Raw genomic sequence first — 18,580 nt, 5'->3', positions numbered from 1 at the left:
AGTCGTTTGGGAGTGCAGAAACACGGTGCAAGCACAGATTTATCGATAATTTAACACAACGATTGTCTGCTAATCGCTTTGCCGCTATGACTGTTTAACGTGAGCGTTGCATCACTGACGTCATGTTTGAGCTCCAGCGAAATGAACCAATCAGGCGAGGCACCAAGCGGGCCCGGGCACGGATAGCGCTCACACTAGAAGCGAACCGTGCCCGAGTCCACATGAATCGTGCCCTGGCCCACCTCTTCAAGCGGGCCCGAGCACGGTTAACTGATCCGGGCCCGGGCACGGTTGGAGCGCTCACACTAGCCAAACGAACCGTGCTTCGGCAGGCAACCGGGCCCGGATCACAGAGCCTAGTGTGAGTACGCCCTAAGTGACATCCCATTACTATTCCATATTTGTTCAATAAGACATTGGTTCATCCTTTGCAGCTAGAACATCTTCAACTCTTCTGGGAAGGCTGTCCAAAGATTTAGGAGTGTGTGAAACGGGGCTCAACGTTTGGCCTAGCATTACCGATGGCCTTCTGCGTGGTGATGAGGGTTCGCGCCGGCCAACCGTAGCACATAGCCACACCAAACTATAGAGTCTCGATCTGCCCCACTCTAGGATGAAAATATCGAAGCCGTAAAGCCCTAGTTCACACGGTTTTGGCGTGGCAAACTTTTCAAGTTTCAGCTGTAGACAATGTTAACTATGGTGAGAACACTGAGGGGGTGCTACGGGACGACGGTTGGGCGTAGCCACAGGTGGCTCAGGAGCATCCGTCCCCCCGGCCCCCTGATGGAGTACATCAAGTTCCAGATTCCTGTGCCCAAAGGGGGCCAAATGTGAGTCGAAAAGGGGCTTATTTTCAGGCCCGGGTCACAAAGGTCAAGCACAAAATGTAGAGGTCAGTACTGGCTGCCAATGTAACAGGCATTTCCTATAGGAATATGTTAGTACTCTGTCCTTCACCGTAATAGGGGACACAGCCGTGGCTAAGACATTTGAAAAAATAACTCTTCTGATTTAACACTGCTAAAAGCGGAGGACAAATTTCGATTGGGGTGTAAAAAAATCACAATTGACAAAATATGGCACATTTAATTCATTTCATATATATATACTGCTCAAAAAAATAAAGGGAACACTAAAATAACACATCCTAGATCTCAATTAATAAAAATCTTTGAAATCAGTTGAAAATCTCTCATTTCTACCTGTTGTCTGTTCCATTTGCACAAGAGCAGTTGAAATTGATTCACAATCAGTGTTGCTTCCTATCTGAACATGAAGTGTGGATGACTTGAAGTTACATTGTGTTGTTTAAGTGTTCCCTTTATTTTTTTGAGCAGTATGCATACTATACTCTGCTTCTTCAAGATGGCACCAAGGATGGCAGCTATAATGATGCATTCCTCTGTGTGGTGTTTGTTTTTGTTCATTAATGTTGTCTATTGTACACCAAACTCAGTTAGCTGGACCATACAGCAATTGTTGACCTTCAGGGATAACATTGTTCCTGAATGTTATGAATGTTCACCACACTTCTGAATGTGTGGTGATCTTCACAACAGCCACACGGGAAGAGAGAGGCAGACTTGCCGGCATGCTTGTGCATCTGAGGCAACGTGGACTTCACACACCTTTACTGTCATTATTAATCTCCAACCTCCAAACCAACCAACCTCCACTTGGCTGTCTGAGCTGACCCCACACAGCACGCTGCACGTCCCAGCCTTCCAGTTGCTGAGAGCGGAAAGATTGGAAAGAGCAGGGGAGGAGTAATCTGCTTCTATATCAACAAGTGTTGGTGTAGTGACACTACTGTACTGTTAACTTCATGCTCTCCTCATCTTGAGTCATACCCGGGCCACGGCACAGACCAATTGTGCAGGTGAGAGTGCAGGCCGGCTGGGGATTCGGACCTCTCCCCAATCGTACCAGGCACAGCACGGTTCAAATGGCCCTAGTGTGAGTGCGCGCTAGTGCATCTTTACTTTAATAGTCTGTTTTATATAGCAGATATTTGGGTTAACAGATCTGACTCTCTCAGAGTTGATTAACCTTACACAGTATCTGCTATATATAACAGAAAAATCATATGTTGTACTGATTATCAATTACTTGTTAACCATTACTGTATATTCACTTTACACTATATTGCCAAAAGTATTTGTTCACCTTCCTTGACTCACATATGAGCTTAAGGGCGTACTCACACTAGGCACGGTTTGCTCGTTCCGTGCTGGGGCCCGGTTATCCCCCCTTCCCACTCCCCCGCTGGCCTGCACTCACACTCGCTTCAGCAACCCGGCCCGAGCACGCTTACGTCATCACAACGCCGCTTTATTTGGAAAAAAAGCGCGCTCGCACAACACTATGGAGTTCACGATTCTCTTTTTATTGTATTTTTGGAGTCGTTTGGGAGTGCAGAAACACGGTGCAAGCACAGATTTATCGATAATTTAACACAACGATTGTCTGCTAATCGCTTTGCCGCTATGACTGTTTAACGTGAGCGTTGCATCACTGACGTCATGTTTGAGCTCCAGCAAAATGAACCAATCAGACGAGGCACCAAGCGGGCCCGGGCACGGATAGCGCTCACACTAGAAGCGAACCGTGCCCGAGTCCACATGAATCGTGCCCTGGCCCACCTCTTCAAGCGGGCCCGAGCACGGTTAACTGATCCGGGCCCGGGCACGGTTGGAGCGCTCACACTAGCCAAACGAACCGTGCTTCGGCAGGCAACCGTGCCCGGGCCCGGATCACAGAGCCTAGTGTGAGTACGCCCTAAGTGACATCCCATTACTATTCCATATTTGTTCAATAAGACATTGGTTCATCCTTTGCAGCTAGAACATCTTCAACTCTTCTGGGAAGGCTGTCCAAAGATTTAGGAGTGTGTGAAAAGGGGCTCAACGTTTGGCCTAGCATTACCGATGGCCTTCTGCGTGGTGATGAGGGTTCGCGCCGGCCAACCGTAGCACATAGCCACACCAAACTATAGAGTCTCGATCTGCCCCACTCTAGGATGAAAATATCGAAGCCGTAAAGCCCTAGTTCACACGGTTTTGGCGTGGCAAACTTTTCAAGTTTCAGCTGTAGACAATGTTAACTATGGTGAGAACACTGAGGGGGTGCTACGGGACGACGGTTGGGCGTAGCCACAGGTGGCTCAGGAGCATCCGTCCCCCCGGCCCCCTGATGGAGTACATTAAGTTCCAGATTCCTGTGCCCAAAGGGGGCCAAATGTGAGTCGAAAAGGGGCTTATTTTCAGGCCCGGGTCACAAAGGTCAAGCACAAAATGTAGAGGTCAGTACTGGCTGCCAATGTAACAGGCATTTCCTATAGGAATATGTTAGTACTCTGTCCTTCACCGTAATAGGGGACACAGCCGTGGCTAAGACATTTGAAAAAATAACTCTTCTGATTTAACACTGCTAAAAGCGGAGGACAAATTTCGATTGGGGTGTAAAAAAATCACAATTGACAAAATATGGCACATTTAATTCATTTCATATATATATACTGCTCAAAAAAATAAAGGGAACACTAAAATAACACATCCTAGATCTCAATTAATAAAAATCTTTGAAATCAGTTGAAAATCTCTCATTTCTATCTGTTGTCTGTTCCATTTGCACAAGAGCAGTTGAAATTGATTCACAATCAGTGTTGCTTCCTATCTGAACACGAAGTGTGGATGACTTGAAGTTACATTGTGTTGTTTAAGTGTTCCCTTTATTTTTTTGAGCAGTATATATATATATATATATATATATATATATATATATATATATATATATATATATATATATATGAGTGTGTATGTATGTATGTGTATATATACATACATATGTGTATTATATATATATATATATATATATATATATATATATATATATATATATATATATATATATATCTTTAGATAACTATAAAGCATACTATACTCTGCTTCTTCAAGATGGCACCAAGGATGGCAGCTATAATGATGCATTCCTCAGTGTGGTGTTTGTTTTTGTTCATTAATGTTGTCTATTGTACACCAAACTCAGTTAGCTGGACCATACAGCAATTGTTGACCTTCAGGGATAACATTGTTCCTGAATGTTATGAATGTTCACCACACTTCTGAATGTGTGGTGATCTTCACAACAGCCACACGTTGTTTTGTTTAAGTGTTCCCTTTATTTGTTTTAGCAGTGTATATATATATATATATATATATATATATATATATATATATATATATATATATATATATATATGTGTGTGTATGTATGTGTATATATAAATACATATATATATATATATATATATATATATATATATATATATTTATTTATACACAGTCATGCCCAAAAGTATTCATACCCCTGGCAAATTTTGACTTAAATGTACTTTTATTTAACCAGAAATTATATAACACCGTTAAACAGCAGCGTTAAACTGCAGGGCCGCAGTGCGCCGCAATGGCTCCTCCACGGGCTGAGTTAAACCACCGGCGGCCCACTAACCCATTGGCCCACCGGGGAAATCCCTGGTAGTAATGCATGCCAGTCCGCCCCTGGGCCTTGGGAACCAGTGGACATTTCAGCACGACAATGACCCAAAACACACAGCAAAAGTGGTGAAGAAATGGATAGCAGACAAAAACAATCATGTTTTGCAGTGGCCCAGCCAGAGTCCTGACTTGAATCCAATAGGCCCTTTTCACACCGCATTTTTTCTTCCGGAAGCTCTCGTCGCAGGGTAAAGTTACTTCTGTTACACATTAACAAGAGCTTTTGCAGAGTACCTCGAAGTAAAAACATCCGTATATCAGTTTACATGGTTTTCCGGCTGACGACGAGCAAAAAAAGAAAATGGGTTTGTGCAATTAGGAGAGATGAAGGGGAAAACTTTAGCCCTATCCGGACGGGATTCGTTTTTCAGGGGGACGTCTGTGAAAAATATTTCACCCTTGTACTCAGTGATAAAACTCTTGCATCCGGACAGCAATTGAAAAAACAGGAGGACCCGTGAGTTTTTGGCTTTCTCGGTCACATGACATCGCCTTGTCACGTGATAGCATGTTTAATAATGTCACACTGCCAACTCTGATGATTCCTTTTTAACTTTACTACTGTTCAGTTCAGCATTTAAGATCTCCGTTTAAGTTAAGCTATTTTGTTAAACCAATACAGAAAACACATTATAAAAAATCGCTAATGAATGTAAATAGCTAAATAAATCCGTTAAATAAAATAAAATAAATCCATTAAAAAATCCAGTAAATCCATTTTCGCTCGCCGCTGTCTTTACGTGGATCTCCGTGAAAACGCGCGCCCAACGTGTAACTACGGTGCGTGGCAGTGGACATATAGCTGTTTTATTAAACGCGAGGTGATGTCTGCATGTATAAACTCAGACATGTGGATCCGGACGGGACTAAAATTACCAGACGACCACGGAGTACAGCGAAAAACAGTAGGTAATTCCGCCTGTAATTTTCTCTGAGGACGTCTGAGAAAAACACGGACATGCTCGTTCCGGACGGGATTAAAATCACAGAGGACCCCCCGTAAAAGAGAAAATTACCCCAGGACCCCCTGAGAAACTAATCCCGTCCGGATAGGGCTTATGTGATACGGAGCATATTTGTGTGTAGCCAGCATTTCACTGCTGCAGACTACATAATAGGAAGCTCGCGACTAAAAGTTTAATTGGAACAGTTGCTGTCCGCATTTGAAAGATCAAGCTCTCTGCTGGGAGTACACGTTCGTCCACCAGAGGCGGAGGTTGTGGAAGATTTGAGCATTTGCGGTAGCATCTAGCTCCGATCCGCTAGCATCTAGCCCCGATTCCGCTAGCATCTAGCTAGAAAAGAGCAAGCTCTCGACGGGTTGGACGAACGTGTACTCCCAGCCGAGAGCTTGCTCTTTCAAATGCGGACTGCAACTGTTCCACTGAAACCAGCTCTGATCCGCTAGCATCTAGCTCTGACCATCACTTTGCTGTCGACTATGTTGGACACTGAATAAACAACACTTAATAACTTGGTGTGTGTCATGAACTTTACTGATACTGATGTAAACCAAACAATCAATAGCTGACGTTACTTGGCTTGCTAACCTAGCTAGATATTGTTAACTAAAGCTGTCAGTAATATTCATAATATTATAATATATATCATAATAAGACTGTTTTACCACTCCGTAGGATGACTAATGGAACTAGCTATACGTTAAATAATAGTGAGTTAGTTACATCGCTAGTGCTAGCTGGTGTCACCTTACCCTGGTATGAGTGAATTAATTCTTCTACAAACAATTTTTAGCCAATTTTTCTTCTACAAACAATTTTTTAAATTCTGGTTAAATAAAAGTAAATTTAAGTCAAAATTTGCCAGGGGTATGAATACTTTCGGAAGACTGTATATATATAAATATACCAACACACAAATGGCTAGTCATAGTTTTGGGTTATGGAAAAAAAAAAAAAAAGTATTTGTGCAGTTCCTCAGATGGCCTCTAGTTGGCGTGTACACACTTTGAGCAAAAGTGCAATACACTTACACAGATTTTGTCCGTTTTTGGTGAAAATTTAGGACAATTTTTTTTTTTGCTCAGGAGCCATTTTAGAGGTAATAGAACATAATAAGAATAAAAAAAGAACTTTGAAAAATTAGGACGTCAATTTACGTCCTGAAGTTGTAACACGTCCTGAAGTCGTTGGTGTGTATTCTTGTATTTGTCCTGATTTTTCACCATGTACAAGTGCACACACACATGCACACACACACACACACACGCACACACACACACGCACACACACACACACGCACACACACACACGCGCACACACACACACGCACACACACACGCACACACACACACTCACACACACATGCACACACACACATACACATGCACACACACACACGCACACACACACTCACACACACACACACACGCGCGCACACACACACACACGCACACACAGAAATACAACACAAATACATTTATGTTGATGCAACAGCCACTTACAGTATAGATATGGATCCTACAATGAGGCAGAGCAGTTACACTGAACTTTGAGTTGCAAATCCATTTACCTGCTCTCTTAACTTTAATCTCTAACTCGTACCTGTTGTTGCCACATGCATAACTGAATTACAAATGGCTTTAAGCTTAGACCCACTCTGTATTGCTCTCTCTCACTCTCCCTTTCTCTCTCTGTCTCTCTCACTCTCCCTCTCTCTCTCTCTCTCTCTCTCTCTTTCACTCTATCACATACACACACTTGCTGAATGTTAAATGAAGGATTACATCTGGTCTAATAATGCTATTGAAAACCCCTTATGATAGGGAAGAGGATTAGTGCATATTATGTTCACTAATTTGGTTGGGATATGTAAAGGTGTCTCTCTGTCACACCCATGCACATTCCTTCTTGCACTCGCAGTCCAAGCCTAATTTCATTTACAGTGATCTAACTAAAGCAGTATTCTGAAGAAAAGGCAAGTTTTACGAAAACTATTGTGGGTTACTGAAATATCCTGCTAGACAAATCAACCTGTTTGACAAACAAAAAGATTCTCCTCTCTCTCTCTCTCTCTCTCTCTCTCTCTCTCTCTCTCTCTCTCTCTCTCTCTCTCTCTCTCTCTCTGTCATTTCCTCTTTTCACTTGAAGTGAAATGGGCTCGATGTCATGACATTCTTGAAATAATATGACGTATCTTTTATAGGGCACTAGCTTTTTGTGATTTAATACAGTATCTGGATCCTGTGAAGTATCCTTACTAATTACTCCATTATAGTAGAAAAGGGCGATGGATTATATTGAAGAATGGTATTTCACACACGGACCCAATTCAGAAGTCAGTGTAACAGTGGTACAGAAATGCTTTATATTTCTGTACCGATGCAGCAATAGCCTGTCTAGCTATATATATTTTTTTTATGGGACAGTTTATATTTTCATTTCTTTTCTGGTAAAGTATGATGTTGTGTATTATATGTGAATACCTTCTGAAGAGCTCATTAACATTACACTATTACTCTAGTCTTTTATGCTGTGTGGTACATCAACTCGACGGAGCTCATGCGTGGTTGGCTTTTAAAGTAGCTACGTTGCACCTGCTTACTCAACATGAAAATCATATTTATATCATATCTCTTATTTTATTTCATATGTCATACCGACACAAATGAGTTCAAACAGAGGAATCTGCATTTGCCCCTAAAGTATTGGTCCGGTGGTCCTGTTTCACATCAGTCACAGTGTCCTACTATGTTCAGTTCGTCTGTTTAACTGTTTAAGTAGCATGGCTCTCTAAAACTGCAATGCATGTCAGTCTCTGTAGTGTCTTAACTTATCAGAGTTCATTTTAATCTTCCATTACTGGGTGAGCTGGATTACCAAGCTAATACATTACTGGATGCGTTTACAATAGATAAAAAGTCAAAAGTCAAAAATAAATTCCATTTATGGGTCAATATTACAATACACTCCTCCTTACACAAATCTACAAAGATGCACACACACACACACACACACCTTCAGTATTTCATCTTAGCATCCCCCATATGCAGACGGTTCTTCTGATTCACATCGGATCTCATAGCAGCTGAAGTGTCCAGAGCTTATGAATATTTAATGCAGGAGAATGTTTCTCATGACCACTGACACACCCCCATCTGCCTAGGTATCCACAGATCCCACATGGGTCATGGGAGCACACACACACACACACACATAAATGCATGGTGTTGACAACTTCTGACAACATATTTGTATGTGTGCTGTAGTAAATTAAGTGTATGCATGCATGTGTGTGTGGGTGTGTGTGTGTGTCGGGGGGGGCTTGTTTAAGATGAAAAGACACAAGGACAACGGTGACTACAGCACCCAAATTCCTATAGTTTTCAGTCAAAATAAAGTACATTAGGGATGGATGGAATAACACTGGCTTTGCAAGCAGTGTGTCTAGGCTGAAGTGAGACAATATTAGCACATGGAGGACGCCCAAGACAAAACACACTCCTGCAGGGACAAAACAGGTTCAGCTTCTTCACATCTGCTCTCTCAGCCCCGATGACAATCCTCACTTCTTCACGCCCTTCCTCTTCGATGAAGAGGAAGATCTGGTCCAGGCATTGCAGAGCGATGAAAGCCAGCATGAATGAAACAGCTGCCACCGTGTCCTCCAGACACTGGGGGAGAACAGCGAGTCTCACAAGGAGCTCTTCTGACACCCAACGTTCACTCTCCTCACAGGGCGGCAGGGTCCTTCTTGTTCTACTCACAGCCTTCATGGCGAGGCTGAAGTGACACGTGCGAAACCACAATTAATAAAAGTCCTCCTCAGAGATCTAGTAATGTGTGGTGTTTGGACTCTTAGTACCACAGTATTCCAGACTAATTGTACTGTGAATGTTGTGAAGCTATCTATTGTTGGCAAAGTGGTAAAGGGAGTTCTGAATGTTCTGTTATTGCTTACTACTGACAATTTCTTAAGAACAAAACGTATAAAAAACAAAAAAGTATATATGCTACTCTTATGTATTTTAAAAAGGTTTTGTTCTGAAATGTGCCTAATATAGATAGTATAGATAGTAAGACCATGGTGCTATAAGGCACTTCAGGAAAAAGCGAGTGTTGCCAACCATATTTGCAATTTGCAATGTAGTGTTCAATGTGTATTAGCCATTTATGATGTATATATCATGCTATAAAACTCCACTTAGAGGCAGAGAGAGTTTCCCATCTTTGCATAGACAATTCTTACGAAAGTGCTTCCCAGAATTCTCCATTTCCCAGGGCTGGTCATAAAAGCCAATCAAATTGCAGGCCATTAACTATCCATTACCATGGGCCAATAGGCCAAAATGAGCTCATTTGAATATTAATTAGTAGGAAGTATTGAAAATAGAACATACTGTATATAGATGCATAAACTGGGTGAAGTACACACTCATCCATAATATCAGGATATGTGGAATCAGAGTAAACACATCTTTGATGCATGCACACACCAATGTACACATTCAAAAGCAGTTTGAATGGTGAAGCCATTCAAGAATGCTTTAATTTTCAGCCCATTAACTGAGGTGACGATGAACAAAGATGAAGACCATTAAAATGAACCATGTGAAGTAGGTAATGGAGTGATCACATAATTCAACCTTATCTCTTTCAAAAACACACAAAGTTATGATTATGTAAATATACTATATTTAACATTTCATAGTATTAATGCCTTAGTAAATAACATTTCCCATTTTAAAAACTTGGCCAGGTATTTATAAAAAATAAATATATCATTATATTGTTATAATGGTCTATAAAATATAATGTTATAAAATATAATGGATATGTTAAGGCATATGACAAAATGTAATTGAAGTCTCACTGCATGCTGCAAACTAAAAGGTTCTGTTCAGTCCTCTATGATCAATGTTCCTACCCAATAGCTGTCACGAGTGCAACTCTAATGAATTACTCATAGGACCTTTATCTGCTGTCTAAACGACAGCTTTACTTGGCACCCATTTTTAGAGTATTACTCATTAGTTAAAAATAAACCTCTATCTCTAGAACAGGTAGTCTAAACATTGGTTTAAAAGAACAACTGAATGCAGTACGTAGCAGGTTTGGGAGAAACGCCTGTTCCTTTTAGAGTCTGTGCGATCAGATGTTAGCGCGCGTGTCATGAGAGGACACATCTGCTGGGTAGCATCTGGGTGACAGGGTGGGCAGGAGGGATGGATCGATGGTTGATGCACCTGCAACCATTCTCATCCCGCTTCCTTTTCTCATCAGGCCAAGCTGGGCTAATTGCCTCCAGGGGCTTTTAAAACTCACTCTGCGCTATGGAGAATGCTTAAGCGGATGATTATGGTGGTCGTGCTGCCTGGCCTCTCCGTCTCCTCCGTCTCACGTTTTTTCTCGTGTCCATAAGGCGCTCACTCTTGTCCTCTGTGTCTGATTTACCTTCACCTTTCTTCCTGTCTTTCATTCTGTGGACCTCTCTTCTTCTCCAATATTCCTTGTGCACCTTTTTATTGCGCCCTTTTTTAGCATGCACGTTAACTTTCTCTCTCTCTCTCTCTCTCTCTCTCTCTCTCTCTCTCTCTCTCTCTCTCTCTCTCCCTCTCTGTCTGTCTGTCTGTCTGTCTCTCTCTCTCTTCTTAGAGGATGAGCTGCAGCTATCTCCTTTGCACCATCCTGCTCTTCGTGGCTGTGCTCCTTGCCGTCACGGTAACCGGCACCATCCTCTTCATGAACCACTACCAGGCCCCGCCCATGTCGGACGGCCCACCCCATGTCACCACCAATCAGGATGAGGCCAATGCCCTGGTGACGGTCGAGAGGGGCGATGGCTCACGCATAAACATCTTCATCGACCCAAACTGCCCCGACTATAACAGCAACTTCCTGCGCCTGGAGGGCGTGCAGACATCGCTGCTGCACTCTCTCACGGACCATGACTCTGACCTCAAGTCGGTCAAAGGCCAGGACCGTGCCCTATTGGTCAACCTAGCAGAGGAGGTAGCTAAGCTGTCTGCCCACGCCGGCCAGCTGAAGATGGATTATGAGTCTCTGCGGAGAGGGCAAAGCAACCTGGGACAGGACCTCAACACCCTGCAGTCTGAACAAGGGAGACTTATCCAGGTAACGTCCCACCCCGTCACCTGTGTTGACACACTGAACGTGTGCTGTGTCAGCCTGGCTCCTTCAACACATGGCTCACTCTGCTAGTAACTGAACATTAACAAAATAAAGCAGAATTAAATCAACGACCTAAACATGTCATAGACAGGCAGATTCAGAAATGGAGATTTGTGGTCGTGGCATGAAAAGGAAGAGATGCTCATTAAAGCTCTTTCTCCCCGGGTCTGTGCTGCTGGTAGAGACAATTACTACCACCACATGGCTGGACAATGCAGTGAAATATGGGTCTTCTTTGTTTGAAGTGTTACTACTCCTAAGCACACACACACACACACGCACACATACCTGCACACACACACACAGACACACACACTCGCACACACACCCACACACACACACTCATATTCCAGAGCGATGCTCCCTGCAAACAGAAAACAAGGCTGAAACCCATCAAGGCTCGGCGATGTTACAGTTATGCCTTCTATTGCTAATGAAAGGCTTTTATAGCATGTAAGTGGCTTTTATAGCAGTGGATTTTTTACCAGTAGATACTGTCAGTAGTAGTTTTCCTTTATGAATTTGTTGTTGACTGTTCTAAACATAGTTTTGACCCCACATGGTCTTCCACGTCACCAAAGGATACACCATGACCTGTTTGCAATGCTTCAAATGCTTTTGTAAACTTAAAAAAGTTATCCTAGTAGATTAGCTGAAACATGGTTTAACCGCGAAAGTAAATTGTTGACCGGGGGTGGCGAACGTAGAATGTTATGGATTTTAAGTGTGGAGAAACAGTCTAAATAGTCGTTTGAACTAATCTAGTGAAAACCAGGACATTTAAATTATTTTATTTTTTTTGCCGGGATCAAATATTAAAAAGAAGGAAAACCGGGACAAACCGGGACAGCCCTGGAAAACCGAGCAAGCGACGTGGAAACCGGGACAGTCCCGGGAAAACCAGGACAGGTGTCAACCCTACCTGTGTCCCTGCTGGCTAATTTAGTCCCTCCTCGGCATGGTCAAACAGCGATTTTGCCATCTGGCACCCAAGGGGCTCACCCAGACCATTTTCTATCGTGTCACATGATTACCTGTAGGTGTGGCTCCCAAATTAATATTCATGTTATAGTGCTTGTAGTGTGTGTGTGTCGCCCAGTCAAAGTAGCAGCACAGCCGTCGTTAACACAAGACACACGCATAGCAAAATAAGTCTAAATTTCTTCTCTAAAATCAATGTGAGAAATCTTTGGTGGAAAAACTAGATGTTGCTGAGTAACTTGCTAGATTCCTGGTTAGCTACCTAGTCAAGTTGTAGATTGTCTATTTTGTGGTAGTTTTTCAATATAGTTCTAAATAGCTCTGGAATTATAGTTCCAATTAGCTCCGGTACCAATTAGCTACTTAGCAATGCATGTGAAACCTATGTTTGCGCTACAGTTAACAGTTAAGCTTTCAGTAATTAACAGCTTCTTATGTAGCTAGCTAATTTATTGTTTGCTCTGTCGAACTGAGCTAGCAAGCATTCCTTAGCTAACGTGTTTAGGGAGATGCTTGCAAACTTTTGCTAGCTGTGTATTTTAGTGGTGATTCTGGAAAAGTGAACCAATATGAGTTCGCTTCACAGCATTGGACGTTTAGGCAGTTGTATATGACGTCATTTCCTTGCCAATACTAGAGGGTGCAAACTATGGTGGCCCTGAAAGCCCATTTTTCATGGCTAAAACCTACAGTGTCCCTGTGTCAAATAATTTGTCCAGAAACACTTCCGTTGTGTTATGGGCCACATCCGTTGTGTTGCGGCTGGATTTTCAGCATTTCTGAATTTGCAGCTTTTCTGAATTTGCAGCACATTTCTGAAATGTAGCACACACGTCGTCATTTTGATGAATTTGCTTTCCGTATTTGCATCACGTTTTTCCTTTGCAGTGCAATGGACTTTCAGGGCCACCGTAAATTATGCATAGCTGCTGTACCTTTTATCTTAGTCCGTCTGAACTGCAAACAACAATCGTTATTTACCATTAGTTTGTTGATTTTTAATGCTAATGAAATAATTACTGACTACTCACAAACAGCATTAAACACCCTTCACTGATAAATTTTAGATGTATGGAAAAAATAACAGATATGGTATTTACATCTTGAGCATCAAACCTAATATGGTGATATTTTCTCCCTACAATCCGTTCGTCAGTGTAATAGGGATAAAAAATCCAATGTACACGTTCAGTTAGTCTAACTCAACATTTGCCATTTTCTCTACTGATGAAGAATCTTCAATGGTGACCTTTATGTTTTTCCAATGAACAGCCCCATTGACGAGCATATGCGTAAAAAAAAAGATAATCTCTGAGTTGGCTAATATGCGTGTAGGTCATAAATTATCAATGTGTGAACTGGGTACTCCAGGTTATCTACCATAGTAGGTCATTTTAATTAGTATAAGATGAAATGGTAGCAAGTCAGGAGAGACTTCTTACCATCTGTCACCATCTGTCATCAAAGTAATTAAAGTGGTACTTTTGCAATTACATTTGCACGCAAAAACCCTTGACACAAAAGAAGACTAAACGTTAATTCCGCACAGCAGTTGAGATGGCCACGTGGATGATTTTATTGTGTGGTTAAACAATTTTGCATTTACAAAAAAACGTAGTAACATAGTAACACTGTCCGGGCAATTATACACACGGATTGATGCTTAAGACTTAAGCATCAGACCGTGTGTATAATTTCTTGGACTGTTTTATTTGCTGTTATGGTCTCAACTTTCCCATTGGTCCTACACATGTGTAATATTTGTTTTGACATAGCTCACAATAGCCTTTGAGAGCTGCAAATGGTGATATAAGGGTTTATGTACAATATGTGCAAACTACTGCCTGTCTCCTTTTCGCTAAAGTTGAGAACTCTAATCACCGGATTTGCAGGTGCTGTCTGTTACCTCATGTTAAGTGAATTACCAAGGACTTAAAGCCTAAATGTAATCTGAATTAGACTTAAGGTTCGGGATTAACACCCTCTTCCTCTTTTACGAGTTACCGACAAGCTCTGACACGCTAAAACCGTTCACACGCAAATACACACACACACACACAGATACACAGACACTCTGGGGAGGGTGAGAGAGAGTTATTTATCACCACAAAACACCTGTATTTGAGAAGCATCTATGAAAACCTCCACACTCCCCACAACGAATGGAAGGTAATCCCTCATTTTCTGATAACTTTTTGGCAGAGGTGGTGACCTGACCATGTGTGCTCGTCTGTGGTCAGTACATCTGTATGTGTGTGTGTGTGTGTGTTTGTGTGTGTGTGTGTGTGCGTGTGTGCGTGTGGGTAGGTGGACAGGCTTGAGATTACAAAGAGGAGAGAAAGAGGATGTTACAGAGGACAAAAAAACAGAGATCCTATATTAGTTCCATTTTTTTTTTACATATATGTCTATTATTAATGAGTGTCTCAGATAATGCGCTCTGATCCTTGACTGGCTTTACGTGGCAACAGTTTGAATTTAACATTCTACTTTTTAAATCTTCTTTTGTTCTTCAAACTCTTCAGTTATTGTGCCTCACTTTGGCTTGTAGGAACTTTCATTTTCACTTTGTAATATCAACGTTATTTTTACGTTTCACTGAGCAGTGTCTCCTGGAGAGTTTCTTTGAACGGAGCTCTTTGAGCTGAAGTGTAGAACATGAGGACGCCTCCCGTCCTTCGTTATGAAGCCCTCCACCACTGTCTCTCAGGTCTTCTGCTCCTCATACTGAATATTCGTTCAGCTACGATCGCCTCATGTATAATTTTCCTGTGTTTACCTTTGTACTCCCCTCCAGTGTAAAAGGCTTTGCCCACCATGCAGAGAGACGGGGGAATAAATTCTCCCTATGATCGCAAGCGTTGGGCTACAGTTTGTAACCCCATTTTGGCTCTTGTGACACCAGTGGCTCGTTTATGGCCTTGTATTAAGGAAAGTAATTCTGTGCTGTCAATCAATGGGTTATTCTGGCCGTCCCGGAGAAATACGCGAAACCTATACAAACCCTGAGGGCAGCTCTCTCCACCAGTGGGTGACACCAGCTCTTGTTACCATGTTATTAGATTGTGTGTGTGTGAATGTGTGTGTGTGTGTGTGTGTGTGTGTGTGTGTGTGTGTGTGTGTGTGTGTGTGTGTGTGTGTGTGTGTGTGTTAAAAAGGCACTGACATTCCACATGTTTTATATGCCCACATTCTTTATGACTTCTTGAGCTATTGGCTGCCACAGGAGAGAGAACATGATTCAGCATGGCACATTACACGGTGTATGACAGGGAGTAATGGCCCCGCCCCCCGCCTTTGTCCTGTGAGGATGGCTTCACTTCATGTGCATCTGATGAAACAGTACAGGCTCCCATCCGAATGACTGAGGATGATAGACAGACAACTGGCAAAAGTAGTAAGGTCCTATATGCACACTTACATACTCACTCATATACACACTTTTCACACATTTTCACATGTAAATGGTTCAGAATTGTAGCAATTCTAAGTGAGTACAGGCAGGTTATGTATGAGCGCTGCAATATAAGGCACAGTCATTTACATACAGATACAGACACATACGTGTGTGTGTGTGTGAACAGATATACAGGAAGGCTGTATTGTGATCCCTAATGAACTGTCCATCAACTCTGTGTGTGTGTGTGTGTGTGTGTGTGTGTGTGTGTGTGTGTGTGTGTGTGTGTGTGTGTGTTTGTGTGTGTGTGTGTATGTGTGTGTGTGTGTGTGGGAAGAACACGTTCATCCTAGTTTCTCACTGCAGAGACGTAAATGTCCTTTTAAAATCACTAAGTTTAACTCCAATTTGAGACCAGGAGAGGCAGCTCATTTATTATATCGACTAAGATACATACACAGCTCACACACAAACTCAAACACACACAATTTACCTCTAAAATAGGCCAGAGAGGTTTACTTAGGTCAAGTGTGTGTGTGCGTGTACATGTATGTGTGTGTGTGTGTGTGTGTGTGTGTGTGTGTGTGTGTGTGTGTGTGTGTGTGTGTGTGACCCACTGTCATCTCGTCATATGTCTAAGCTTGAGCAGAGCCCTTTGGTGTCAGCATATACGTGTTGAAGGTTGAAGATGCCCCTTTTGCATGAGATTCTGAGTATCAGTTTATAGATTTCAAGACCTCATTCCGATGTATATATCAGTATATAAATTTCAGTACATGGGCAAAAAAACTCAAAGCCATGAAAACTGTTCTCAGAGCAGTGAAAAGGTGGACAAGGCAGATGTTGGAAAGCTCCAAAGCTGAGTCTACAGATTGTTCTCAAAGAGGCGACAAGCACGGTAGATGAATACACAGATATAGTGATGTCATTCATCATCTCCCACGAGGACAGCACAAAACGAAAGCTCGGGTGAAATACAGCAGACACACTGTGTTTACCAGCTGAGCTCAAACAGGTAAAGGGTGACAGCACTCAGGAGCGGGGACACCATTTTCTTTAAGAGGCCAAACACAGACCTCTTAAAGAACGTTAGAGAAAGGGATTAAAGCAGGAAACAGAAAATACCTTGACAGATATACCTAGCCACACTGCTGCTAATGACCCGACTTCATCTTAGAAAGGGCTCTAGATTACAGACTACAAAGTGAGAAAAGTTCCCTTTCTTCGTGACTTATTAATGATCTGAACGAGTTCTACGGCGGTTTAAAAGAGGAAATAACCACACCCTGCTCTCCACCCACACACTGCCTCTCTCATCTCCATCTACTGCTCAATTCTCCATCAATGGGCAGGATGTTAACAGGCTCATCAATATTCAAAACCTCCAGGTGCACATTTAATCTCACCACCAACCTTAGGTCATTGCTGTGAACTAGTTAGCACCGTTTTCACAGATATCTTCAAGCAATATTTGGAAGTCTGTTCTGTTCTCTTATGCTTGAAAGACTTCCGCTATCATTCCATTCCCCAAAAAAGGAGAAAATTACTGGACTGAACGACTACAGGCCGGTTGCCATGACCGCTGCAGTTACGGAAGTCTTTTGAACACCTGGTCCTAGCTCATCTAAAAGATATTACAGAGCCTTTACTGGATGACTCTGAAGTTTGCATACAGTGCAAACAGTTGTCGAGGATGCAGTCAACCTTGCCCCACATTCAGTCCTACAGCATCCGGAGAGTTTGTGGATGTCTGCTTGAGTTCTGTTTGTAGACTTCAGCACAGTTTTTAAAACCATTGTGCCAAAACTCCTTAAGATCAAGCCATCCCAGCTGCCCATTCCAGATCCCACCTGTCAGTGGGTGGTGACTTTCTTGACAGCAGGTGCTACTAGCACTCATCAGATATCTCAACTCTCAGTTGAGCGGACCAAGCGGACCAAGCTGTGTCTGTTCACCTTTCTTATGTACACGTTAATGACTGCGTCTCTGAGGAGCAATCTGTGAACATCTTGAAGTTTGCAGACACCACATAGTTAGCCTCATAACTAAAGGTCATGCGTCAACTTACAGGAAACAAAAGAAAACACAGCGTCAAGACCACAGCAACATATGTTCTTTTTAAGGGAGCTAAAGCTAAATCTAACCTGCCACAGGTCCTCATGATCCAGTTCTAGTTTGATAAATTCTTACTTAAATGTATTTATGTGCACCATACTTGGTGAAATAAAGTGTTTCGTATTGTGATCCTGATTATATCGACCTTAAGCCAGTGTCGCTGTTCAGGGTGCTGATTTTGGATCATTGCAGTGAAATGGACCATTGCAATGTTTTGCTGTCCATGGTGCTAATAAGTGCTGTCTGTGGTGCTGAAAGCGCTCACAGTAAAGGTGTTCTTTGGGGGGCTTGAGATTGTACTGGTTTGTTGATATTATTTTAGTAAAGCTGTGTGTGTGTGTGTGTGTGTGTGTGTGTGTGTGTGTGTGTGTGTGTGT

At 42.3% G+C, this 18,580-nt stretch overlaps 1 protein-coding gene across 2 annotated transcripts in view; it reads left to right on the top strand.

Annotated features, from left to right (window-relative positions):
• fibcd1b (fibrinogen C domain containing 1b) overlaps positions 1-18,580 on the top strand; it is a 143,352-nt gene that overhangs the window by 83,974 nt on the left and 40,798 nt on the right. For both annotated transcript variants that reach the window (XM_077011210.1, XM_077011209.1), the window contains one exon: positions 11,174-11,653. In XM_077011210.1, the coding sequence (XP_076867325.1) occupies positions 11,174-11,653 (480 nt within the window). The remainder of the gene's footprint in view (positions 1-11,173; positions 11,654-18,580) is intronic.

Source organism: Brachyhypopomus gauderio, chromosome 7 (genome assembly GCF_052324685.1).
Source record: "Brachyhypopomus gauderio isolate BG-103 chromosome 7, BGAUD_0.2, whole genome shotgun sequence".
In the NCBI taxonomy this organism is placed as follows: Eukaryota; Metazoa; Chordata; class Actinopteri; order Gymnotiformes; family Hypopomidae; genus Brachyhypopomus; species Brachyhypopomus gauderio.
Note: the sequence above shows the minus strand (reverse complement) of the source record. Positions and strands in the feature narration are given on the sequence as shown.